Below are 27,359 nucleotides of genomic sequence, written 5' to 3'. Positions count from 1 at the left end.
CAGTTTAACTCATTGGTGTGTGTTATCTGGCTTCATGGACAGATAGAGCTGGGTGTCATCTGCATAGCAGTGAAAATGTATGCTATGTCTTCTAATGATGCTGCCTAAGGGAAGCATGTATAATGTAAACAGAATTGGTCCTAGCACTGAACCCTGTGGAACTCCATAATTAACCTCAGTGTGTGAAGAGGACTCTCCATTTACATGCACAAACTGGAGTCTATTAGATAGATATGATACAAACCACTGCAGCACAGTACCTGTAATACCTACAGCATGTTCTAATCGCTCTAATAGGATATTATGGTCGACAGTATCGAACGCTGCACTGAGGTCTAGCAGGACAAGCACAGAGATGAGTCCACTGTCAGAGGCCATAAGAAGATCATTTGTAACCTTCACTAAAGCTGTTTCTGTGCTGTGATGAGCTCTGAAACCTGACTGAAACTCTTCAAATAAACCATTCCTCTGCAGATGATCTGTTAGCTGTTTGACAACTACTCTTTCAAGGATTTTTGATATGAAAGGAAGGTTGGAGATTGGCCTATAATTAGCTAAGACTGCTGGGTCTAGAGATGGCTTTTTGAGTAAAGGTTTAACCACAGCCAGCTTGAAGGCCTGTGGTACATAGCCGATTATTAGAGATAGGTTGATCATATTTAAGATCGAAGAATTAATCAATGGCAGGACTTCTTTGAGCAGTTTTGTAGGAATGGGGTCTAAAAGACACGTTGATGGTTTGGAGGAAGTAATTATTGAAGTTAACTCAGAAAGATCAATTGGAGAAAAAGAGTCTAACTTAACATCAATGGTACTAAGAGTAGCTGTAGATAATATTACATCTGTGGGATGATTACTGGTAATTTTTTCTCTAATGATAAAAATTTTATTTGTGAAGAAGTTCATGAAGTCATTACTAGTTAACGTTAAAGGGATGGTTGGCTCAACAGAGCTCTGACTCTTTGTCAGCCTGGCTACAGTGCTGAAGAGAAACCTGGGGTTGTTCTTATTTTCTTCAATCAGTGATGAATAGTAAGATGTTCTGGCTTTGCGGAGGGCTTTCTTATAAAGCAGCAAACTATTTCTCCAGGCTAAATGATGATCCTCTAAATTTGTGACACGCCATTTCCTCTCCAGATTACGAGTCATCTGCTTTAGGGTACGTGTTTGAGAATTATACCACGGAGTCAGGTACTTCTGATTAGAGACCTTAGTTTTCACTGGAGCTACAGTATCCAGAGTCGTACGTAGTGAGGAGGTGAAATTATTAACAAGATAATCGACCTCTGTTGGGGTAGCGTTCAGATAGCTGCTCTGCTCTGTGTTGGTACAGGGCATTGAAGATGATAACAGTGGGTGGATTATATTCTTAAACTTAGTTACAGCGCTTTCAGAAAGACATCTACTTTGATAAAATCTACTCTCCACCGCTGTGTAATCAATTATTGTAAATGTAAATGTTATCAGGAAATGATCAGACAGGAGAGGGTTTTCAGGAAACACTGTTAAATGTTCAGTTTCTATGCCATATGTTAAAACAAGATCTAGAGTGTGATTAAAGTGGTGGGTGGGTTCTTTTACATTTTGAGAGAAGCCAATTGAGTCTAATAACAGACTAAATGCCATGTTGAGGCTGTCATTTTTAGCATCTACATGGATGTTAAAATCACCCACAATAATTATTTTATTTGAGCTCAGAACTAAATTAGATATAAAGTCTGAGAAATCAGACAGAAACTCTGTGTAAGGCCCAGGTGGACGATAGATGATAACAAGTAAGACTGGTTTCTGAGTTTCACAGCTGGGGTGGACAATGTTAAGCATCAGGCTTTCAAATGAATTAAAAGTCTGTCTTGGTCTTTCATTAATTAATAGGCTGGTGTGAAAAATTGCTGCCACACCTCCCCCTCGGCCTGTGCTTCGAGGTTTCTGGTAGTTAGAATGACTCGGGGGTGTTGATTCATTTAAACTAACATAATCATCCTGCTGCAACCAGGTTTCTGTAAGGCAGAGTAAATCAATTTGTTGATCAATTATTAAGTCATGTACTAACAGAGACTTGGAGGAGAGAGACCTAATATTTAATAATCCACATTTCACTGTTTTACTCTTTGGTTCAGATGTGGATACTGTATTGTTCTTTCTTTTTGATTGTTTATGTTTAAGTTGTTTGTTGCTGGTTTTTAGTTTGTTTTTTGTCTTTTTGGAAGCTGACAGTCTCTATGGAGATGGGTTTTTTGGGGGGTAGCAGGAGGAGAGAAGCTGCAGAGAGGCGTGTAAGACTGCAACTCTGCTTCCTGGTCCCAACTCTGGATAGTCATATTTTGGGGGGTTTAATAAATTTGTCCATATTTCTAGAAATGAGAGCTGCTCCATCCAAAGTGGGATGGGTGCCGTCTCTCCTAACAAGACCAGGTTTCCTCCAGAAGGTTTGCCAATTATCTATGAAGCCCACATCGTTTCTGGGACACCACTCAGACAGCCAGCAATTTAAGGAGAACATGCGGCTAAACATGTCACTCCTGGTCTGATTGGAGAGGGGACCAGAGAAAACTACAGAGTCCGACATTGTTTTAGCAAAGTTGCACATCGATTCAATATTGATTTTAGTGACCTCCGATTGGCGTAACCGGGTGTCATTACTGCCGACGTGAATTATGATTTTACTGAATTTACGTTTACCCTTAGCCAGCAGTTTTAAATTTCCTTCAATGTCGCCTGCTCTGGCCCCTGGAAGACAATTGACTATGGTTGCCGGTGTCTCTAGCTTCACATGTCTGAGAACAGAATCACCAATTGCCAGAGTTTGACCCCCGGCGGGTGTGTCGCCGAGTGGGGAAAAACGGTTAGACACATGAACGGGTTGGTGGTGTACCTGGGGCTTCTGTTTAGGACTATGCTTCCTCCTCACCGTGACCCAGCCGCCCTCTTTCCCCAGCTGCTTGGGGTCTGCCGGGGAACAGCTAGCGGGGCCTACGCTATCTTCGGCTGCACCAGCTACAGGGGCCTGGCTAGCTACGGGTGAATGAAGGGTGCGAAGCCGAGTCTCCAATTCAGTAATCCTGGCCTCCAGAGCTGCAAATATGCTACATTTGTTACAGATATCATTACTGCTAAAGGAGGCCGAGGAGTAACTAAACATCTGACACAATGAGCAAGAAAGTGCAGGAGGGACAGGTGAAGTAGCCATGGTGCTAACGAGTCGGCTATGAGCTAAGCTAAGCTAGCGAAACAGTACAGAGACAGTGAGTGAATACTTTGGCTATAAATTAGGTAGCGAGTACACAGAAAGTGTGCTTCGGATGAAGCACGTGAAGATTATACTATGAAAGAAGAATGTATTTAAAAGTTGTTAATTAAATTGCTAAGCAAATAAGCTACTCAGAAACACCACTGTGTTTGAGCAGGAACAGGAAGTGATACTCTACCGCAGAGCGAGCGAACACCAAGTGACAGCGCCACCAAGAGATCAAGAGATCATTCTAAATCATGTTGCCAATTAACCTAATTAGTGTTAATTGGTCTTCCAGCTCTTCGTTATGCTCAAATTTATTTTTTCCAGCCTCTTATTGCTACTTGTCCCAACTTTTTAGGGAGTTGTTGACACCGTGAAATTTTGAATCAACATATTTTTCCTTTCAAATGTTTCTCGGATTGAACTTTTGATCTGTCATCTACGTTCTATTCTGAATAAAATATTGACATTTGCCATCTCCACATCATTGCATTCAGTTTTTATTCACGATTTGTTTGGTGTCCCAAGTTTTTTGGAATCCGGTTTGTAATAAATACTCACAAAGAAAACAGCGGCCGTTACAACTTATGTCTAAAAATGTATCGTTTCATGCATCGGTTAAAACACTCGACTCCAGCTACATGACGTGCAGCTGGAAACACTTCCCGCAAGTCGAGCTGCCTGAGATTCACAGAATTTACAGAAAATGTTACATTTTTGTGATTTATATCGTTATCGGGACGATAGATGTCTTATATCGGGATATGAGATTTTGGTCATATCGCACAGCCCTAGGTGATGTAACGATAGCGTTTTAATAAAGAACACAAGGACCGAGACTCAGACCACGAGAACAGATCTAACATTCACAGAGAGGAGCAGGTGGGCGGGTCGAGATTTCAAAGTCTGGATTCAGTTGTGTCGCTTGAAAACTAGACGAGAAATAGAAGCTAAAGCGAGTCCGAAGCCACCACGTCCCGTAGCTGTAACGATGAGGTAAAGGTTGAGAGGAAACGTCGGGGACACGGAGGATGAGTGACAGATGTGCTGCTGCAGCTGGAAGACACGCCTACTGGGATCAACATCTGCACAAAGGGGAGGGGAGAGTGGGAGAAACAGGCAAAGATAAGGGAAAGGAGGAGCTCTGGATTCATGGGAATGTGACACAGGAGCCTTTTTGCTATTTCTCTTCACATTTCTTTTATTCTCTTAATGATAAGATTGTCTTTGTGAGGTTTTCAACAAAAGTCATCGTGAACTGAAAGCATCTGACATCACGGCCGCCGTAAAAGTTGATTTATTTGTTTGTATTTGTGCTGTGTGTTAGCATACAGACGGGTTGCATACTGTTCTCTACATTTCAGACACGATATTGTACTTTGCACAAAAGACACAATGCTAATTGGTCACTCCGTGATTTCTGTCAGATACAGATTTTAATGTTAGACAAAGATGAAACACAAAGTGTAGTTTTAAGGGGAAAAGTAATCCAAAGCTACCTGTTCCTGTGTGGAACAGTAACGCCCTGTTTCAATAATGAATTCATGTGATTGACAGAGTTCAGGTTCACTGCCACACTCAGGACAAAGACCTCAGACAGCAGCACATCACAGCACCATCTGCAGCCTGACAGGGTCACAGAGACGTTTCTAAAGCTGTGAGACTCCAGTGAACCACGGTGGAGTCGTTACCCACACATGCAGAAAACCACTTCAATTCAATTCAGTTCAGTTCAATTCAATTCAATTCAATAAATCTTTATTGATCCTGAAGGTTGACCCCGAAGGAAATTGTTTAAGGCTACCGACTTTTGCCAGCGCCATCTTACCCTCCGACCATACATGCATTAGACCAGGGGTGTCAAACTCAAATACACAGTGGGCCAAATTTCAAAACTGGAACAAAGTCGCAGGCTAACATTAATATTTATTGAAAAAAAATCTTCCTCCAGATATAAGAATGAATCTCTTCTTATGGACTCAAACACGTTTTGCTGAAAAACTGAATATGGAACAAGCAAAGCTTAATACTAAACAATATATATATTAGCTGTATAATACCAATAGTAATTTGGTATGGCTTCGCGGGCCAAATGTAATTAGGTTGCGGGCCAAATTTGGCCCACGGGCCAGAGTTTGACACCTATGCATTAGACAAACATCACATGGGGAAGACAGGTCAGGGAGGTATACAATGGAAAATGCACAACATGAGGAAAGACAAGGAGAAAAAAAGAACTCCCCCCAGACTGAGCTCCAACAGGGAGATCAGTTTGAGAACAGAAAAAAAACACCTCAGCACATGAAGCACATGAACCTGGAACAATCCTGGAACCTTCACCGGAGCGAGCTGCCCACCAAAACGACGACTCGTCCAGGAGGTCGCGGTGGCGGTAGTGTGACGGTCTGGGCTGCTCTGCAGGAATTCTGCTCTCTACCAGAAAACCCTGAAGGAGGATGTCCGCCCATCAGGAGATAATAATGATCTTTCCTGGACTTCAGTCAGACTGAGATGCTTTGGCATGTTTTGTCTGTTGAACTGGCAGAAAACAGGGTACCAGCACTTTCTTCTGTTTAAAACAGAACTTCAAAGTGTTCTTGGTCCCTGAGAATTTCATGTGGACGCCTTGTTTCTAAAACATTTATTAGGGCTCTAAATGCTGTAAGAATCCGGTCTTTAGTGATGACGTGATGAGTCCTGCTTCCGGCCCAAACGACTCTGCGTTTAATAAGGCTGTTGTGCTTTAAACATGTTTGAATGTTTTGTATCTATTTAATCTGAACAAGCCCCTAAAAACAGTCAGTGATCACTGTCGGCCTCTCTCGGTTTTATTACCGCTAATCGTTTTAAAGCTCTGTTTTAAACCCTTACGATGTAACTGCAGCCCAGCAGCAGTATATTAATGACTAACCTCGTGTTGTGGATGGATTATCTCAGTTGTTCCCCTGACTGAAGTTTGGTCTGTGTACAGCATCCTGCCATGTGACTGTATTTGTCCCTAACCATCAAGTTAACTTTTATTGAGTGGAAAAAAGTTAGCGTTCATCCTCCAGCTTCACTCTGCTTATGCTAACATAGCTGTGTCGCTAGCCACCACGTAGCACATCATTATATACCAGCTAGCCCAACTTCAGTAACCCTACAAACATCACTGCTGTTTAGTTTTCTGTCTTCATTTATGTTGGAAGTGACAGCAGAGCTGTACGTTTGGATTTTTCAGAAATCTCTCAGTCAGAACATGCTATATCATGTTTAGGTAACTAGCAAAACTAGCGAGCTAACTTCCGCTAACTTCCTGCTAACTTCTAACTCTGTTAAACTTCATAAATTCTGTTTTCATGGATGCCTGGATGTTAAACTTCATGGTTACACCTGGTAAAGCAGCAACGCTGATGATTTTATTACAGATGAAAGAATTTAGACAGTTTTTAACTCTCAGTGATGCTGCAGTGTTCGTTTGACTTTGGGACCTGCAGTGGAGTTTGGCCCCAGGCACAGCTAATGACGTCAGACTTAAAGACTGGATAGGGCACAGTAAGAAGCTCAGAGAAGCCAGCAGTTAGAAACTCTTCAGCACGACTCCGAGATGGTTTTAAGCTCTGCTGCTGGAGCCACGTCCAGCTAAAAGCGCACAGATGATTCAGTGTGACCAGAAAATTTTTTTGATTCACAAGTCAAACATGTAAATCCACCTCTAATGAGGAAGATGACGGGAGGAGCCGGAGGAGGTGCCACACTTCCTCCTCCACCCCCGCCATCGCCCCTCTCCTCCTCTAAAAGCAGCCCTGAGCTGCAGCTCTGGATCAGCTGTGTTTGGTTGCAGAGGTGCTGATGCTGCTGCAGCAGAGCTGTAAGTGGGTTCACGTCTTTTTCTCTTTGATCTTGTGCAGTCAAAGAAAATATGCAGATTTTTCTGAGTCATTTTGGGAAGTTTGGAATTTCCTGTTGTGTCAGAGAGGAAATGATTGCATGCACAGTTTACCGTCTGTCTCCTCCTGAAATATCACCTGATGATGTCTGATCACAGGTCAGTTTTGTGTGATTCCAGCTGTGATGTTGTGAAAGCAGCTGCTTGTCTGCTGAGACTTTTAGTGGAGCTCAAACTACAGACTGAGCTGCAGCAGCTCACGGTGTGTCAGAGCGGACGGGCATTAACGCTTCAGCCCAAAAAGACGAGCGTGGTTCTTACCTTGGCACGCCTATGCAGCCGCCTCTTCAGATTGGGATTCATTTAGAATGTGCTGCCTGATGAATGTTGGATGGATGGACTGACACTGCTGACTCAGATCACTGGAGCAGCAGCTATTTATAGTTTGTAGATTCAGATGATTATTGAGCATGTTTTCAGATCTGCCCACTTCAGTGTAGAGCAGGGGTGTCAAAGTCCAGTCCTCGAGGGCCGCTGTCCTGCAACTTTTCCACGTGTCGCTGCTGCAACATGCCTGAATACAATCAGTAGATCATCAGCAAGACTCTTTAGAACGTGACTGCATGCTGAGTAGGGCTGGGTATCGTCACTGATTTCTAGAATCGATTCGATTCCGATTCACAAGGTCCCGAATCGATTCAATCCACGATTCGATTTAAATCTGGGAAATTTTGCCTCAGACAGTCAGAAATATTATAATTCAGATCAGTACATTTACATATTTTTGTATCTATAAAAAGGAAGCTGACACTTTTGAGACTTTATCAAAGGTGTGAGCGTCACAGCAGAGGCCTTTGTGTGAAAGCAGCTGAAGATAAAACACAGAAAAACATGAAGGTGATTTTCCTGGCCTGGATTTTATAAAAATATTCTGCAGTAGATCAAAAACGAAAGAAAACCATTAATCAACATATGAACGTTACCTCTGACGTTACAGCGGTTTTATTAGAGACACGGCTAAACGTTTTGCATTTTGCACAATTTAAAAAAGTTTACATTTGTTCAGAAGCCTGTTGAACAGCAGAAATTAGGTTTTCTTTTTGGAAGTAAGTAAAAGGAAAGAACACATCAGCCGACAGGCTGCAAACAACGGTAGACTTGTGCGTAACAAGCAAGCGAATAATGCAGAAAACAGATTTTTAGACGGGAAACTGTAGTTGAAGTACAGAGAGAGAGAGAGAGACAACGAGCTGTGCATGAAGTGTGATTTTATCCTGGTGGAAGCAAAACAGCAAAAGTCAGAGTGAATTCATGACGATGTTTATGTGAAGCGTAGTTTGGATCTTCTTTTGCTGCTGGTTCGGTCAATATTGTTTGGAGAGACATCAAACTAACAGCTGTCGGCTTTCAGCCCCGAGCGTGTCCGTGCCGTCGGGTGAGAAAGGTGACATCTCACTGATTCTGATGCGTTGGCGCTTTGTGTTTACGTCTTTGTGCAGAATCCGTGTTCCTGCTCTCATTTACTGTTTTACTGTTTGGTGGTTCTTGAAATTTTGTGAGGTTCAACCTGAGATTCTGGCGTTTTGGGCAAAATAAATTAATATTAAAAAAATCGATTCCGGATTTTAATGAATCGATATCACGTTATCCAAGCCAGAATCGATTTTAATCGATAAATCGATTATCAAAACCCAGCCCTAATGCTGAGGTGCAATTCAGCCATTTGATTCATGTTACAGCAGCTCATGAGTGAATGAACACAGTGCAATAAAAGTACATTTTTCCAAACACTTACATTTAATTAAATTAACCTGAGTAGGGTTGCAACGTCAGCATGCAGTCAGGTTCTACAGAGTCTTGCTAATGACCAACTGATTTTATTCAGGCGCGTCACAGCAAGGACACGTGGAAAAGTGTCAGGACAGCGGCCCTCGAGGACTGAACTTTGACCCCTGGTGTAGAGAATTAAGACGTGCTGTTTTACCTCAGCGGGCTTTTGTGGTGACTGCGTGTGATGGTGTTTGTTGATGAGCTACAGAAATGCAGCCTGCGTGTTCTTATGTTCATCAGCTCATGTGTAAAAACTCATTCTGCCTACGAAGGAGTACCAGGGCCGTATTTAAAAAAGAATATTTAAATAATCTCCAAAGGCTGATTCTGTTCATCTGGACGTAGCGTTTTGTGGGAGAAATGTTTCGTCATCATCCAGGTGACTCCTTCAGTCTCAGCTGACTGCAGGTCTCAATCTTATAAACAGGACATTTGCATAATGACTGAAACCAGCCCACTGGAGGAACAATGGGCTGGGAGGGCAGTTCCTTCATCATGATTATGCAAATTTGCATAATTTCCACTGAAAATGCTACGTCCAGATGAACAGAATCAACTTTTGGAGAGTTACTTACCTGGATGACTAAGCATGCATCAAGAAATGTTTAAATAATGTTATTACTTTCTTATACTTTTGCTTTTTATTTGCTTTAGCGTTTAATCAAAGTTTATATTTCATGAAAAAGGTTGAAACTGGATTTTAGATCTCTAATCTCACTCCTTTTCTCCAGAATCTGTTATTAATATTAATTTTAAGAATAAAGTCAAAATATTATATTTACTTTTCTTTCTCGACATTTTGTTACAGTACGTTTGCGCGAGCTTGCATTTGCAGAATGAATGAGGTTTGACTTCTCGTCTTTTTATTTATTATTTATTTTTGAAATTCTTCAGTATTTCATATAATTTATTAACAATTCTGATTTGAGTGTTTTAAAAATCAAAGTCCCTGAAATATTTCTAACTGGCAGAATATAAAAATGTTGGTTCTTGTGTTGTCTGTGTTATAACTAACTCATCTTTGCATTTCAGATTATTCTCTGACTCGAGCGAATCTTTTTTATTTGCCCTAAACACCAAAAAAAAACTTTAACCAGTGCTCGTTATCGCCTGACATAGGAGGTCAGGTGGGCAGGCCTCAGCATGGTAAAGGTTAAAGTTCATAACAGTAGAATTAGAAAACTAGAGAAGTTTTCTCAGGGTGGCATGGAAACCAAAGCCATTTCTTTTACACCTATGCAGGTGTTACGTCCTGTAATGTGCATTGTACATATATGGTTACAATACATCAAAGCAGTAAGTATAGGGCTTTGGAACTGACGTATCGGCACAATGTATTGTGGGCGCATGGCACCATATTTCTGGCGTGAGTTGGAAGGACGGTTGTTAGAAACATGCTTAAAAGCAGCTCAAAAGAAAAAGGACGGTACAGAGACAGATTGTGTCCAGATGTAAAGAGACGGTATTTGCCAAAAATAGCGTGCACTGGAAATGTGGACCCGTATGAAGTACAGCCGTGGAGTAGAAACCCTGAAGACCAACCGCTATTCACTCAGCCTGATATATTTTCATATCTTGTCTGTGGAGTCAGCGCGTACAAGGTGAACCAGTTTCACAATTATAAACCTCTGGAGGGACACATCCACGTTTGTTGAATAAAGAAACAAACAAATTTTTCAAATTACATAATATCACCCACTACTAACACTACTCGGTTTAATGTATCTTTTGAAAAATTGCCGGTATTTACAGCACAAGACTTTTAAGAGTATTTAACAAGAGCAAGTTTCATTTGTGCCTGGTTTTACTACCAGACTGTTCAGCAGACACAGCAAACCTTCAACAACTTACCCAGGAGGGTCCCCTCTTCACCCTCACATGGAAGAAGTAATCTGATTGGCATGGTGGTACGTTTGAAGCAGGGATTTCAGAGTGCCCCATGTGTAGCGCTGGAAACCAGTCATGCTGTGTTTCATTGGCAAGTTTTTCTGCAATAATGCCAAATAGCAACTCTATAAATAGAACATAGTTCTGCAAAATCACTCATTAGGATGTTTGTTCTAATTTGTTATGACCCCAGATCACATCGCAAATAAAACTACCCTCATGATGCCTCCAGGTGGGGAAACAATGAAAAGATAAACTATTTTCAAGCTTATTCTCTTGCCGGTTGTGCGTCTAAGGTTACGACCACACAGCAAGTAAGTGTTAACCGTGTGCTTTCTCTCCTCTTTCGCTAGCGCTTTGTTTGGCCCAGAAATATGGTGCCTCAACAAAAAATCCTGACCACACCCCCTCCTGTGACATCACGCTCCAAAGCCTATACATCGGTCATGTGATTTGGAGGCGCCGGCATTAATAGCAATAACCTTCATTCCATTTCCAGACTGGAACAATAAACCTTGTGTGTGAAATCTGAAAATGCCCACGGTGTTGATTCAAATGTGCTCTGGGACAACCACAGGCATCGGCTGTTACTGACATAAAGGTGTAAAGTTGGTCCCGAGCTACAGGAGGAACCATTTCATTGGTGGAGGGGTGGGGGGAGGGGCTCACTATGTAATATGTTCTGTTTTAGAGTTCACATTAACTGTTAATTGTAGCTAGGCTCAAAGTGTTAATGCTAGCTTATTTTGTCATATGCAAAACTAGGGTGGCATTGGATTATTTTAGGGAGGCACATGCCACCCCATGCTAGCCCTGTAGATCCGCCCGTGGGCAGAGTCACAGGAAAACGCCTGTTCGCTCCAAAAAAGTGCACGGCAGCACGGCTTAGGTTTGCAAAGCTTCATCTGGACAAACGACTAGACTTTGTGAAATGAACTGATTAAAAAATAAAGTCACATCATTATGCGTGAAAGCAAGTTCACGTAATTTATAATGTCTACAATGTTGTTGGTACACTTTCCGTCTTGTTGCTGATGTAGGAGGAGAGAACTACATGAGCGGTCCCAACATGACGGGGAGGGCAGGTCTTCTCTTCAGCATCATCACAGCGGCACTTTTCTGTGAAGTCGCTGCTCAGACAGTCAGAGGTCGGTACTTGAACGCAACATGCCAGGTTGTGTCTTTGAAACCTGAGTTTAGATACAGGATAATCCAGGTGCTCATGTGCTTTTGTACATTTCATGTGATTGCTTTCAAAGACAAACTGTTAATTCTCAGTGGCACAGTGTTGCTTCCAGACTAAAAAGTCTATTTTATCCTTTTTAAAGGAATTGAGACACCAATTTAATTCATTTTTCTGCTGATATATTTCTGTTTACTCCATTAAAGTGTGATATTTTTCCGTTTTTCACAATGGTATAGCATCCAATAGTAAGCAGCAAAAAACCAAAAACAAATCATGACTATTTGATTCCTCAGTGAGCTCATAGTGTGTGCCGTAGAGGGTTAGTGGGATTAATAGTAGAGAACAGGAGACAGAACATTTGTTTCATGAGTTCATCACAATTAATGGAGCTTAGTTGAAAATGTTATTCTGGGACTTTGTGTCATCTTCCTGTAATACTTGTGTATGAACACTGAGTTTCTTTTGCTGCTATCCAGAGTGTGAAAACGTCACCGTCGGTGACATCGTCTTCCTAGTTGATGGCTCGTCCAGCATCGATGATAAAAGCTTTCAGGAGATCCGCACATTTCTCCGCAAAACCATCCAGGGCTTTGAAATCGACCCCGACAAAGTTCAGATCGGTTTGGTGCAGTACAGCGATGATCCTCATCCGGAGTTCCAGCTGACGGATCACAGGGACAAGAATTCCCTGCTGGCTGCAGTGGAAAGCCTTACCCATCGAGGAGGCGGCACAGAAACCGGCAAAGCCATAGACTTCCTCCGGACGGAGTACTTCACCAAAGAGGCCGGCAGCCGAGCCGAGCGCCGTGTGCCTCAGATTGCTGTGGTCATCACAGATGGCGAATCCACTGATGACGTATTGGAACCTGCCAGGAGACTGAGGCAGCACGGTGTCATCGTGTTCGCCATCGGGGTCGGAGAGATCAACCAGACACAGCTTATAACCATCGCTAACTGGCCCTCGGAGCGCTTCGTCCTCACCACTGTCAGCTACCAGAAGCTCCAGGATCAGACCAACATCCTGCTGGAAACGGTCTGTCTCAGTCTGGAGGATCAGACTCTAGGTAAAGAAAGCTGATTGGTTGATACAGTGATCTCTTTATTGCACGATTAATTATATCCAAGAAACACCTGAATACAGTTTTGACACAAGAATCAACAGAAAGCTGAAAATACACATTTTGCTTGGTCCATCCTCAGCTGTGCCTCTGAGCACTGTGAGGTAGTCAATCACATGAGCGCTAGGCTTGTTGTACACTGAAAACTCTGCATGAACTAAAACACTTTTGCTTCTGTCTTCTTCAGCTTTGGTCGACAGGTTTGCAGATATTTTCTTCCTGGTGGACAGTGGAATAGCTTCCAATCACTTTACCCTGTTTAGAAATGAGCTTTTCAGACTGTTGAATCGACTGGAAGTTGGAGCGTCTGGTTACCGTGTCGGCTTGGCCCAGTACGGTCAGGACGTCAGAGTTGACTTTCGTCTCAACACTCATCAAACCAAGCAGCAGATCGTGGCCGCTGCTCGACGTTTCCGACCGCGTTCACAAACAGGCCAACCACGAAATCTTGGACAAGCTCTGTCCTACGCTAAAGAGAACTTCTTCACTGCTGAGGCAGGAGGCCGCGCACAACAGGGAACGCCACAGTATTTGGTTGTAGTGGCTGGAAAAGACTCGGATGATCCTGTGTTTTGGTCTGCTGAAAATCTGAAAGACGAGGGGGTAATTATTGTGGGGATGGACGCAGGTGCGACACGGGATGCTCTGGACCGCTTTGCCAGCCCTGGCTATATCTTTGATTCTTCAAGAGTAACTCTGCTGATTGACCTGCTCACGGCCCGGAGAGTGGAGACTGTCACTGAAGGTGAGAAAGCCGCCATCGGTTCATCATCATCATCAGTAACTACACAGCAGTGTTTCTGAAGCAGCTATAAATGCAACGATGGTTTATTATAAGTAAGCCAGAGTTTTCCAGAGGAAGCAGTCAGATCATCCCAACTAACGATGCAGAAAGTCTCCACAAAATCACCTGAGGTTTTTTTTTCAACGTATCTTTGCTCTTTTAAAACTAAATAGCCGTTCACTGTACTTTAAGACCTGTTACTATCAACTGTGATCCAGGTGTACAAAAACCTGGATCTGGAACATGTCAGCCTAGCCTTTTCACTCGCATGTCACAGCAGACCATAAAAAGACTCAATGAAGGAAGGAACTCCACCATTTCTGTTCTTTTATTCATGGAGGCTAACATTTTAATAGTAGCTTTAGGCTGATGGTTGGTTTGGTGAGTGAAACTCAACCATGCCTGAAATGTGCCTGCAGCATTGTCATCTTCACATTAAACTGACAAACATGACAAACAGTTTAAACAAAGATCTCCGACATCACTGCAGAGGCTCCACCGTGTGTCACAGATGGCTGTAGACTCACTGCTGGGCCTCTCTCCTGACCTCCTTCGTACGATGTTTTGAACCACTGGAACCATTCATCTTCATCAGACCCGTTCCTCTGATCTTCAGTCCAGTTTCTGTGTAATTTTCATACCTCAACCTTGCTTTTATCGTGAAACCCACCATCGTCCATTACCCAGACCCAGGCCTAACTGCACACACACACACACACACACACACACTTTAGCAGAGAAATCAACATATTTACAGCCTGTTCTTAAAAAAAATCGACAGCTTTTTCCTTTTTCATAGCAACGATATGGACATTTTTATTTTATAATTCATGCAGGTGGAGTTGTTCAGGCTCAGCGCCTTTTGTCCCAGAAAACCAATATGGCAGCAGCTGGAATTCTAAACCTGAGCCTTTAAAATGCAATAGTCCTGAAACCTCTTTTATTCATCTCTTATGTACAATGTGTAGCTAAATCTTGATGATTTCTGTTTTCAAACAAAGTTTCAGTTGGGCTGACTAAACTGAGTCTGCTCCTTTCACAGATTGCAAAACAGCTAACAAGGCAGACATTGTGTTCATTGTTGATGAGTCCGGAAGCATCGGAGAGGAAAACTTCAGGCTGATGCGTGACTTCCTGCGCTCGGTCATCAGCGGCCTGGAAACTGGTTCATCTAATATCCGAGTAGGCATTGTTACATACAACGACGTGCCGACTGCTCATGCCTACCTCAACATGTTCGGAAACAAGGATGATATTTTGAAGTTCATCAACATCCTGCCTTACCGTCAAGGTGGTACAAAGACTGGAGCTGCCCTACACTTCGCCCTGAAAAACATCTTCACTGAAGAAAAGGGCAGCAGGAAGGATGTCCCGAAGGTAGCGGTGGTAATCACAGACGGTGAATCCCAGGATAATGTGAAGGAACCAGCAATCGCTCTCCGTCGAGCTGGTGTCACAGTTTTCGCTGTCGGAATCAAAGACGCCAATAAAACCGAACTGCTGGAGATGGCATCTTACCCCAAGTCTAAGTTTGTTTTTACTGTGGACAGTTTCATCAAGCTGAAACCCCTGAAACAAACTCTGCAGGCAACCCTGTGCAACACCATCATCCAGATCGGGGTCCAGGACAAGGAAAGTGATGCAGAGACTAAAAAAGGTTTGAACTAAGCTTTCCTGATAAGTTGCCGTTAGTTTTCCCTGAGAAATGTTAACTTTTGTAGTAGCATTATTGATGCAATGCTCTGTGCTAGTGTTAGAGGAATGTCAAGGTAGTTGATTGGATCTTACTTGATAAATTTCACAGATAAGAAAAAAGAGTAAGAAACCGCTCATCCATTATTAAGTTATAGTTGTTCATAAGCAGCCTGTAAAACATGCTGGGTGTAAACATGGTTTCTCAAACATTTCTGACTCTGAATGTTCAGTTCAACCTCGCTTTCTTTGACTGTGTGAGAAGATCTAACTCCCATTGTTTGTTTTCTCTTCAGCATGTGAAAAAAACGACCAAGCTGACATTTTCTTCCTGATGGATGACTCAGGGAGCATTATAAATGAAGAGTTCTCAGACATGCAGAAGTTTATCATTGAGTTTCTTCATACCTTCCGTATTGGGCCAGACCACGTTCGCATGGGTCTTGTGAAATATTCAGATTCCCCCTCTCTAGAGTTTGACCTAACACAGCACTCAGATGCTAAGACAATGGAAAAAGTAGTGAAGGACATCATTCACAAAGGAGGTGGAACAAACACAGGAAAAGCACTGTCATCCATGAAAGGACATTTTCAGAAAGCAAAGACGAGCCGTGGCTACAAAGTCTCAGAGTACCTGATCGTCATCACCGACGGAAAATCCCAAGATAAAGTTAAAATTCCTGCAGAAGAATTAAGGACGCAGGATGTCATCATCTACGCCATCGGGGTGAAATCCTCAAATGATAGTGAGCTGAATGATATCGCTGGGGATCCAAAGAGAAAGTTTTTTGTCGATAGTTTTGATGCCCTGAAAACCATCAAAAATAACATCGTCAGAGAGATCTGTTTTCCGGAAGGTAATTAACTTTCTTTACTCAGGTAGACTTCATTTTATGGCACACATCATTGAGATAATAAGAGGAGAGGATAGAGAAGAAGACCATAAACTATTTCAAAAACATAGATTAGATGTATATACGTATTCCACTTTCTTATACAGGACTCATAAGGCTAGAAAATTCACTTTTTCAGAAGTGTAAAATGTACGTGTGAAAGAACAGAAAAAACCGCAGTTCTCTCTGTTTAGTCTCGAGCACTTGGTTGAGGCTTTTTTAGTTCTAAAACCTAATGAGGAGTTCCAGGTATTTAACCCCAAGTGGAAGTGTCCCCTTTAACATGGTTGTAGTTGACCCAACATCGGTTGAGTCACACATGAGCCAATGAAGACCATGGACATCCCCCAGGACATAGTTTGTCATCTCATTGGGAGCAGGCCCCAATGTTGTCAGGCACACATACAAGCACAATGGGGGCCATATTGAGTAGTAAATGTTGGGAAAATGGGCAAGCCTGTCAGGTCAATTCAATTTTCCTAACACATTACCCTGTCCATGTCAGGTCCATATACATTTGGTCACTGACACAAGTTTTGTTTTTTGTGTTTTTTACCTGTTTACTGAAACAAATTTAATTATAGTTATATGGACATAATGTGTAGATTATCATATTCCTTTGAGGGTATCCATATTCAAACTGGATGAAGGGAGTTTGAGCTCCTTCACATGTGCCGCCCTCTTCTTTTAAGGGATCAAAAGTAATTGGACAAAGACTCAAAGGCTATTTCATGTGCAGGTGTGGCCGATTACTTAGTTATGTCATTATTGATTACTAAAAGGCCTGGAGTTGATTTAAGGTGTGGTGCTTACATTTGGAAGATTTTTCTGGAAACAACACAACATGCTGTCAAAGGAGCTCTCCATGCAGGTGAAACAAGCCACCCTTGAGCTGCGAAAACAGAAGAAAATAAAACATCAGAGAAACTGCGACGATATTAGGAGCGGCAAAAAAATGTACCAAAAAAACTGCATTCATCAAGAATGTTCACCCTGCTTGTTTCCTTTGCATCAGTCTGCGTCTCGCACTTACTGTGTGTTTGTCCTGCAGCTCTGCTCAGGTGGTAAAAAATGCGCGTGCTCTTTGTAAGCTCGTTCCCGGCGTGTAACCAGGGCGCTCTGCCGTCAAGGGCGATGATTGTTAATGGTATCCATGTGACTGATGCAAGCCAGATCCTTTTATTTAGTAAAACTGTGATTAATAGTTAAATATTATTGTTGAGGGGCACAGGTAGGACTCCACATGCACACACACACATTAAAAAAAGAAAAGAAAACAAAAAATTTGCCTCCAGAAGAGGGCAGTTGGGGCAGGTGCTCAAGCCCCTCCCGCCCCCCGATCTGGACATGCCTGGTGAAGAGAAACCCCTTCACAACAACCAAGTGAACAACACTCTCCAGGAGATATTGATATCCAAGTCTACCATAATGAGAAGACTGCATGAAAGGAAATACAGATGGTCCATGAGGAGAGAAGAGGGAGCAGATTAACTCAAATCTCGCTAAACAACAAAATAGCTGAGCAGAGAAGCTTTCACATGCTCAAAACTGCCAATCCTAGGCTCAGGTAGGCCCTGCAGTTACCTGTATAAAGGGAAAACCACACTAACCTCTATTTGTTTTTCATCCACAGCTTGTAAAGACACACAAGGCGACATATTTTTCTTAACTGACAGCTCTCAGAGCATCTCTGAGGAAGGCTTCCAAAAGATGAAAGATTTCACGAAATCTTTCATTAGCAAGTCCAGCATTGGACAGAATAAGGTGCACATTGGTGTTATGCAGTACAGCACCAACACACACCTGGAGTTTGACCTCACCACACACTACAACCTGGAAGGAATGCTAAACACCATCGATGATATGACGCCGATGAAGACAAGAACTCGCACTGGCAGGGCCATCACAGAAGTTTCACAGTATTTTGATGCAGCCAGAGGAAGGCGTCCTGGGGTGAAGCAGTGGTTGGTCGTTATAACAGATGGTAAATCCAAAGATAGCGTCAAAGAACCAGCTCAAGCTCTGAGGGCCAAAGGAGTGGTGATCTATGCCATTGGAGTGGATAAGGCTAACAGTAGTAAGCTGTCAGACATCAGTGGCCCATCGCAGAGGGTCTTTATTGAGAATACCTTTGATGGATTTAAGGAACTAGGGACCAAGCTGGCCTTGAAGTTCTGTGAGAAAGGTAAGAGAGGCTGTTTTAAACCATCTGTGATGTCAGACTGTCTAAAAAGTATTTTGAAGTAACCAAAGAAGGAGTCTGTAGAGATGTTAAATCATCCAGTTCATTAACAATTCAGGTTTTTAAAAAATAAAAATTAGTTAAAAAAATGTTTTGGCTTCTTTATATTTTAATATGAAAACAAATAGTTGTGTCTGTCTTTGCTAACTTTCTCTCTGCCTCTTTTTCCTTCATCCAGATTGTAAAATAGAAAAGGCTGATATTATTTTTCTGGTTGATGGTTCTGAAAGCATAAATAAAGAACAGTTCAAAAGTATGCGCACCTTTATGGCTTCGGTTGTGAACCAGACCACAGTTGGTAAAGATCTGACTCGTTTTGGAGTCATTCTCTACTCCGACACACCCAAAACCAGCTTTACTCTAAATAAAATTTACTCCAAAGGAAAACTTCTTGAAGCTCTGCAGCAGCTGGTACAACCACAAGGAGGCACATACACAGGTGCTGCCTTGGCATACTCGCTGCCGTACTTTAACGCTGAACGTGGTGGCCGGAAAGAAATCAGGGTGCCTCAGATTCTCATGGTGATCACAGATGGAGCAGCTACTGACTCTGGGAGATTGAAAGCAGAATCGGATGCTCTGCGACAAAATGGGATCACAGTCATCAGTATCGGAGTGAAGGGCGCAAACAGGGACGAGCTGGAGACCATGGCTGGTGGCGACACATCCAAAGTTTTCTTTGTGGATAATTTTGAGGATTTAGAAACTCTGTACAAGAACATTTCTCCTGTCCTTTGCAATACCACTAAGCGAGGTAAGATGTGTCCAGCGTGAAATATTATGCTCTTTAATTGTCTTTGTCAATTCAATTTTATCTATATAGCAACAGTTACCTCAAGGCGCTTTACATTGTAACATAAAGACCCCACAATAACACAAAGAAAACAGAGAAAAACCCAACAATCACATAACTACGGAGGATTAGGGCCACTGGAAAAAAAAAAGTGGGCACGAAAAAAGTCAGAATTCTGAGATTAAAGTCAGAATTCTGGGAAGGAAAAACTCCCTTTTAACAGGAAGAAACCTCCGACAGAACCAGGCTCAGGGAGGGGCGGGGCCATCTGCTGTGATTGGTTGGGGTGAGAGGAGAAGAACAGAACAAAGACACAAAAATAACTATTTTCATAACAGCAGAATGTATTGATCTCCTAAAATTGTGTTTTTGGCTAGATTTAAGTGAGGGAGTCAGTTCAGTTACACTAAAGATAAATGTGTGACAGCCTGCTACACTTGGAGAAACTTTTCTTTAACTTTTCCGTATGTTAATGCAGTAATCATTAATCAGCTACCATGTCCGCATTTTAATAGCTCTGTAAGGCCATACGTAAACTTATTATTCTTGATACTGGACGCAGGCAGCACACAGTAGTGCTCCCTATTGTATCTGATATTAAATGAATGAGGAGTGCACTGTAAAGTCTCGTGTTCATCCTCTGACCAAAGCAGATCCATACCCATCCTTACGGACACATTTAATCTTCTGTGTTTGAGTTGCCTTTTGTCTGGGCTTTAATTTCAGTAAGTAACTGTTGTTCAGCTGTTGTTGAGCAGCATAAGACGCAAAGTGACAGAGCCAGGCATTGGACTAGTAATTACAGAGCTACACAGATGTATAAATCTGAGCATTTCTAGTATCATATCTGTATGGAAGTTCTAGGGGAACATCTGAAACCAATTGTGAAAAAAGAAAGGATACTGAAGTGAGTGAAAATGAGTGAAATGCAATGATTTTCAAATCTCATGAACCCATATTTGGATCACAATAGAACACTAAAAACAACCGAAAAAGCATGCAAATTTAGGAAAGATATCAGTTCATTTTGAACTGATGGTAATGACGTTTCCCACTGTGTCAGTAAACATCTGGGAACCAGGGGAGCAGCTGCTGCACTTTGGGGAGAGGACCTATGTTCACATCCAGTGATTTCTGGCTCTTGAGCCCATGCAGTGATTTCCATCACAGAACCATGCCTGTTACTAATGAATTGCTGCCTGAGGGTGAAACATTAAAGGTATCCAATGTTGATTTTCGGCCTTGTCCCTTTGGACACAGAGATTTCTCAAGATTTTCTGAACCTTTTGATGATATTATGTACTGTACATGATGAGATATTCATGACTGTACCCAGAGGAATATTATTCTACAATTGTTCCACAATTTGTCTCTAAGAAGCTCTTTTTATGCTAGAGCTAATTAGACAATTCCCCACAAAATGTTCCTCCAGCTGTTTTTCTTTTGTACCACTTACTTTTCCAGCCTTTTGGAGCCCCATTTTCATGGGTTGTTTTGTTAATAAAATATAGTTTTGTGAAATGTGGAAATCATTGCATTTATTTACATTTTACTGTGTTACAGGTTTCTGTTGGTTTTTTTAGAATTGATTTATTTTCTTTATTCATTTCTTGTTCGGTATAATTTAAATTAAGCGCTTATTACCCCTTATCTGACCATGTTTCACAATCTTTACATGCATTTTTTAAAATGTTCCCCAAGTTCTTCATTAATATCTTATTTTTGGTTAACCGTTCTTCCAGTGTCACGATAGACTCTAAAGACTAACCAAAGAATTGGCATCAGGTTTTTGTTTGGCTCGTTGTGTATTAATGACGTCAAATGTCTCTGTCTTGCTTTTTCTTTGGCAGTTTGCAACCAGACAGACTTGGTCTTCCTGCTCGATTACTCGAGCAGCATCGACCTAGAAGAGCACAAAATGATGATAAACTTCACAGCAAGTGTGGTGGACAACTTTAGTGTCAGTAAAGAGTTTGCACATGTCGGACTTGCACAGTTCAGTGACGAACCTAAAGATGAGTTTTACCTTAACACGTACAACGACAAGACGAAGATGATTGAGCATATCCGTAACATGAACTATAAAGGTGGAAACACTTATCTTGGAAAAGCCTTGGATCGCATTAGGGACTACTTTCATAAGGGAAGCCGCAGAGGTGTTCCCAAGAACCTGGTGTTGATCACAGATGGTAATTCTCGTGATGATGTGGAGGATGCCGCAGAAGCGCTCAGGAAAATGGGGGTTACAATATTCGCCATTGCTGTTGGAGATGTCTATTACCTACAGCTCCTGCAGATCACTGGCACGCCAGAGAAGGTCTTTGATGTCGACAGCTTCGACAGCTTGGCAAATATCAAGAAAAAGATCATTGACGAAATCTGTGGGACTGAGGCTGGTGAGGAGCCCAGAATTGGTAAGTTGGAAAAAAAGAGACGTCCCTGACTAGTAAGTTCATAATCAGGCGAACAGAAAATCTTTGAGTGAATACTTAAAAAGAGAGACTAAACGCAGACAGCCAGAAGATCCAAATCACCACTGTTTGTAATTAAATTCTGCAATTTTAGTATTTTAAATGGTGACTCAATGTGAGGCACCATTTATGACAGCAACTGCTTTCACACCACATTGTTCGGGGGACGAGTACCTACCGGTGGTGGTCTGCTGTGTGCATTCACCCCACTCCACTAAGTGAGATGCACGTCCTCGACTGTGAACACACCCAGTCTTCAGTTTGAGTAATTTCTGCTTGGTTTGTCGAGAGCTGCTGTTGTTATTGTAGATGCCTAATGTTTGACCTTTTATCATTTAAAGACTGTTACTGGTGCTGCATTCACAGTACACCAAAATCATCAAGTATCCACTCTACTGCCTCATGTGGCTCAGGTTAGCAGTACTAGCACGAGCGTCAGTACCCTCGATTGTTTAATCCTGTTGTTTGATTTAGTGAGCCCCTCTTGTCCACATGTCACTGTCTTTAACTATAAAAGGTCAAAGACAAACATCCTTTCCCTGCTTCTCTTCCCATGTTCAGATTGCACCATCGACGTTGCAATAGGATTCGACATTACTGACACGAGTGGATCCAACAACATGCTGATCAGTGACTACATCCAACACCTGGAAGAGATTGTCCATCATATTTCACATATTTCAACAGTAGATAACTTGTGCTGCACTGGCGTCCCCCAGTCCCCGGTCAAGACCCAAATCGCCTTCCATTTGGTAGACAGTGATGGCAGGGCCTTGTATGATACAAATTTCCCAGACTTCAGTGAAGACGTGTTGAAGAAAGTCTTGAGCTGGAAGTTGTCCCAGCCGACCTACTTTAACTCTGAGCTGCTGAATTTCTACAAGGAGAGGTTCAAAACCAAATCCGAGGCTACTGTCAAGGTGAGACATGTTTAGATTAGTGCTGTCAGCGTTAATCTCGTTAAAATGATGTTAACGCCATGACTGCAGCAAATCTCTGTTAGTGAGCTAGCGCTAGTGAGCTGCACGGTGCTAACACGTTAATGAGCTAACCGCTCTAACATGTTGACGCCGTGGGGCGATCTGCGGTAACTTGCTAAGGGAGATTTGCCGCTTTAATGTGGTTATGGCGTTAAAGTCATTATAACGAGATGAACGCTGACAGCACTAGTTTAGACCTTTCAGAATCCTTCAGTTCTCATTTTCACCATGAAATTATCAGAGTAACTGAATTGATATCCTGTGTTGCTAACATGCAACGGTGCTATTTTTCATCTTGTTAAAATTTAGCACATAAACTGCAGCCGAGGCTGTTGGGTAGCCAAATACTGGACACTACATTCAATTACATTAATTACATTACAAGTTTTTAGTTGCTGTTACCTAGCATGAAGACTGCTAATGGTAAAGAGCTTTGTTTATAACACGGGAGTATATGGGGACTGACTCACTGCTGGAGCCTCTAGTGGACATTAGAGGAGCTGCAGTGTTTAGCACTTCTGCTATGACTTCAATGTTCAGCCCTGAACATTACCACTTCATGAGACATCATCCACATTAAACTGTCGGACGTGGTTTACTCTGTCGTTTAGGTCTTGATGATCTTCTCTGATGGACTCAATGAAGACGTCATGAGTCTACAGCGGGAATCAAAGCTGCTGCGAGAGTCTGGTAAAAACATGCATTTACTAAGATCACTTCATTCCTAACTTTGCTTCTGGTTTTCTCATTGTGTCATCTTTACTTTTCATTGCTCATCTTTATTGACATCCCCATGCACTTTGATCTGATGTTAGCACACAAATTATTCAGTTATTATATTAGATGTATGGGCTAGTGGCCCATGTGTGTCCTAAAACATAAAAACGCATGCTTTAATTTTAATTCTGGGCTACGAGGAAGTCCCGTGGAGCAGAATAAGCGGAAGCACAAGAACAACAACTTTCCTAAACAACCAGGAAAAAGTGGTTTGTGTAGAATGACAGAGAGCTGAGGGAACTGAATATAATACTAGTGCAACCCCTCGGCCTCTGAGGAGACACACCTAAGATATCAATTTCCTACGTCATCTTGTTCTCAAGTTATTACATCCGCAAGATCTTCATCAGACTTACTGTGGCTCTGAGGTCACTGAGATTCAAACTAATCAAAGATTTTAATAGAAGCAGCTATGATATCAATTTGAAGCTCGAGCTATAGCGTTCACATCAGTGCCTTTTACAGCTGAGGGGCAAAAAGCACTTGGATCACCATCAGACTGGATCCATCTAATCTACGAGGAGAAGTTACTAAATATTTCTAGACCTAATCAGTTTGCTTGATTCAGATCCAGTGGAAATGTACGTGCACTGTGTTTGTGAAGCCACGCCGTTCCAGTCTGTTGTCCTGTCTGCAGGAGTCAGCGCCCTGCTGGCCGTGGCTCTCAGGGGCGCTGACCACACTCAGCTACAGAAGGTGGAGTTTGGCCGCGGATTCGGGTACACCGATCAGCTCATAATCAGCATGCCGAGCATCGGCAGCACCATATTCCAGCAGATTGTAAGTCAGTCCCATTGCTCATGAGCAAAGTGCATTTCTACCTTTTCTAAATGACAAATAAAGCAAGTTTTAATCTTTAGTCTGAGTAAAAAGGAGCCACGTTCATGTTATTCATATAATGTAAAAGATGTGAGTGAATTTTACTCAGAATAACCAGTGAAGGAGTCATGAGGTGAGATAAGAGGACCCAAGTGCAAAACATGGGGGTAGGTTGAAAGAAAAGTCACGTAAGCAACAAAGAAATCAAAGGGACAATAATCCCATCAGCCATTCAGGAGGAGGCTGACGGGAGGATTGTGATTGGACCAGTTCCATGTTTTCATTTTTCCTGCTGACATAATCGTTCCTCTTAAAGTTTATAGCGAGTAATATTTTGATGAGTCCTGATTCTCTGAAGACAAAAAGTTCAGTAACCGACGTTTGCCTCTTAAAGATCTTCACAAAGATCGTGCATTGTTCATGTATGTCCTTCGTCCCCTCGTCTGACTGCAGAGCACCGTGACAGCCCGGGAATGCTGCGGAGTGATGTGCAAATGTTGGGGAGACAAAGGCCCCCGTGGTCTTCCAGGCCCACGAGGGGTAAAGGTGAGTGTGAAACCCCAACTTTACACCAGGAATGTTTCACTATAGAACACAGAGAACATATCTCACGTTTCAACTGCAAAAATTCATCATTGCATGAAACTGAGCTGCAGGTCAGAGGTCTGGACTGCAGGCATGCTGGTGCAACAGATGCATTCTGCGCTTTAGCATCATCCCACTCAAACATGAAGGCCGCATCTGAAAAACACGTCTGCACGGAGCAGACCCATCCACACAGTCCGTGTGTGGATGGGTCTGACCTGAGATCAGTTTCCACTGTGCCTCAGTCCATTTTAAACGAGCTCCTCTCTGCACGATGGAGCTTTAACCTGTTCATGTGGACGGCAGCCGGAGCTGCTCTGGTGTCCATGACACAATCACTTTTAATGTCGTGCTTCCCGATTGTCTAAATATCATCAACTCTAATAACTAAAATATAATTTTAATATATCACGTTACTGACCAGCTGCCACTTAATGTAATTAGTTGTGAAATGTGTCCTGCTTTCTTTCTGATGGTTCTGAGTGTGTTTGCTTTATAAACAGGGTGAGGAGGGAGAGCGGGGTCATCCGGGTTTCCCGGGAGAAGAAGGAGTCAGTGTAAGTGCTTCTTCTTCATCCCACCACGAGCTCTTTCCGCTGTAAATGAGACACTCGCACAATGTACATTTTCAGATTTTCAATATAAAAATTTCCAGATTGTTTTATTTTATTCAGTTATTTGTACATAATGTTCTCTGCTTTTGCACAGTCGAGCAGCACGTCAGCACACGTTTCACTGCGTGTTGTACTCGTATAACTATGCATGTGACAAATAAAGGATCTTGAATCTGATTAAAAAACTTCAAACCTGAATTCATTTCCATTAAAACATTTTTTGCTTTTAATTATTTATTTTGAATTTTCTAGTTTGTAGTTTGTGTTCTTCTTGTTAAAGTTTAAAATTCTTGTTAAAGTTCTTTTTTCCTACAATTGCCAGCTGCTTGCTCCTGTTTATGGGGGCTACCTAAAAGCAGTTGGCAATTACATTTTACTTAAATGCAAATGTATTTTTGAGATATTATTCATATAACATGATAACTGAAAGATGGACCTACAGGACGAAGCAGACAGAGAGCTCGAACCAGGTGCGCCGACTTTGCTTTTGTGTTGCAGGGCGAGCGAGGTCCTCCTGGACTTCCTGGACTTCAGGGGATCCGGGGCTGTCCTGGAAGCAGAGGACAGAAGGTACGCGATGTGTCATACCTCTGAGAGGAGCACTGCTGAAGTCTGATCAGAAAATGACGCTGCAGTCGAACAGACGAGTTCATGGAGATGTTTTTCATGTCAGACTGTGTGACGACTGATTTTTAGTATTAACTTTTGTTCTTATCATGAAAAACAAGTTTGTTTATAGTTTGTTATAAATATATCACACAAATATTAAATATATCAGACGTTTAATCGAATCCAAATAACTGAAAGATTCTTGTGAAGCCAGGCTGAAAAAGTCAAACATGAGCGCTTTAGCCATTAAATCTGCTGTTTGTATCTGCAGGGCTACCGAGGCCTCTCAGGCAACAAGGTGAGTGACTGAGGTCTGCTGACACTGCTGCATTTACTGGAGAAGTGACAGTTTATCAGAGATTGAGCAGTGAGACGTAACAGCTGATTCTGCTCCAACGCTGCAGGGCGACGACGGCGAGGATGGACTGAGCGCCATCGATGGAGAGCAGGTATGAACATCTGTGACTGAGGCCTTCTGATCAGTGACGCGTTGCTAACGCCGTTACTTTTTCACTAACTAGTAATCTAACTAATAATGATTTCTATTGTTACAACAAGAAAATTACTATTTTTCAACACACAAACGGTTGAAGCTGTCTTAAGCTTCCCGGGAGCTGCGGGGGGGGTGGGGGGGGGGCTCTTCTGTGTTGTAGCCAGAGGGGGGTTTGGTTTCCCTGATGTATAAATCCTGGCACAGCGTGCACTCCGTTACTCTGTGTCGGGCACCTGCAGGCCAGTGGACACACTGGTTTGAGTCAAGGAGGCCCTGGAGTGGCTAACATTAGCTAATGTTAGCTAATGTAGCTAATGGCTAACATCAGCTAATGTTAGCTAATGTAGCTAATGGCTAACATCAGCTAATGTTAGCCACTCCAGTGGACACACTGGAGTGGCTAACATTAGCTGTGGCTAACATTAGCTGAGGCTAATATTGTAATGATTTTTCTCCTCTTTGTGAAACAGAATGTAGCCTGAC

At 42.4% G+C, this 27,359-nt stretch overlaps 1 protein-coding gene across 1 annotated transcript in view; it reads left to right on the top strand.

The window, feature by feature from the left end:
* Positions 1-11,868: 11,868 nt before the first annotated feature.
* The window catches only part of LOC146378451 (collagen alpha-6(VI) chain-like), a 38,093-nt gene continuing 22,602 nt past the window's right edge, over positions 11,869-27,359 (top strand). Inside the window, exons 1-16 of the mRNA XM_084944791.1 lie at positions 11,869-11,968; positions 12,483-13,070; positions 13,312-13,869; positions 14,951-15,565; positions 15,897-16,457; positions 18,127-18,678; positions 18,914-19,489; positions 21,379-21,942; positions 22,561-22,919; positions 23,591-23,669; positions 24,394-24,536; positions 25,029-25,121; positions 25,664-25,717; positions 26,273-26,344; positions 26,655-26,681; positions 26,788-26,832. Coding sequence (XP_084800917.1) covers positions 11,875-11,968; positions 12,483-13,070; positions 13,312-13,869; positions 14,951-15,565; positions 15,897-16,457; positions 18,127-18,678; positions 18,914-19,489; positions 21,379-21,942; positions 22,561-22,919; positions 23,591-23,669; positions 24,394-24,536; positions 25,029-25,121; positions 25,664-25,717; positions 26,273-26,344; positions 26,655-26,681; positions 26,788-26,832 — 4,980 coding nt within the window. The 5' untranslated portion in view covers positions 11,869-11,874. The remainder of the gene's footprint in view (positions 11,969-12,482; positions 13,071-13,311; positions 13,870-14,950; positions 15,566-15,896; positions 16,458-18,126; positions 18,679-18,913; positions 19,490-21,378; positions 21,943-22,560; positions 22,920-23,590; positions 23,670-24,393; positions 24,537-25,028; positions 25,122-25,663; positions 25,718-26,272; positions 26,345-26,654; positions 26,682-26,787; positions 26,833-27,359) is intronic.

This window comes from Perissodus microlepis, chromosome 11 (genome assembly GCF_051167445.1).
Source record: "Perissodus microlepis isolate ML-2025 ecotype Zambia chromosome 11, ASM5116744v1, whole genome shotgun sequence".
NCBI lineage: Eukaryota > Metazoa > Chordata > Actinopteri > Cichliformes > Cichlidae > Perissodus > Perissodus microlepis.
Note: the sequence above shows the minus strand (reverse complement) of the source record. Positions and strands in the feature narration are given on the sequence as shown.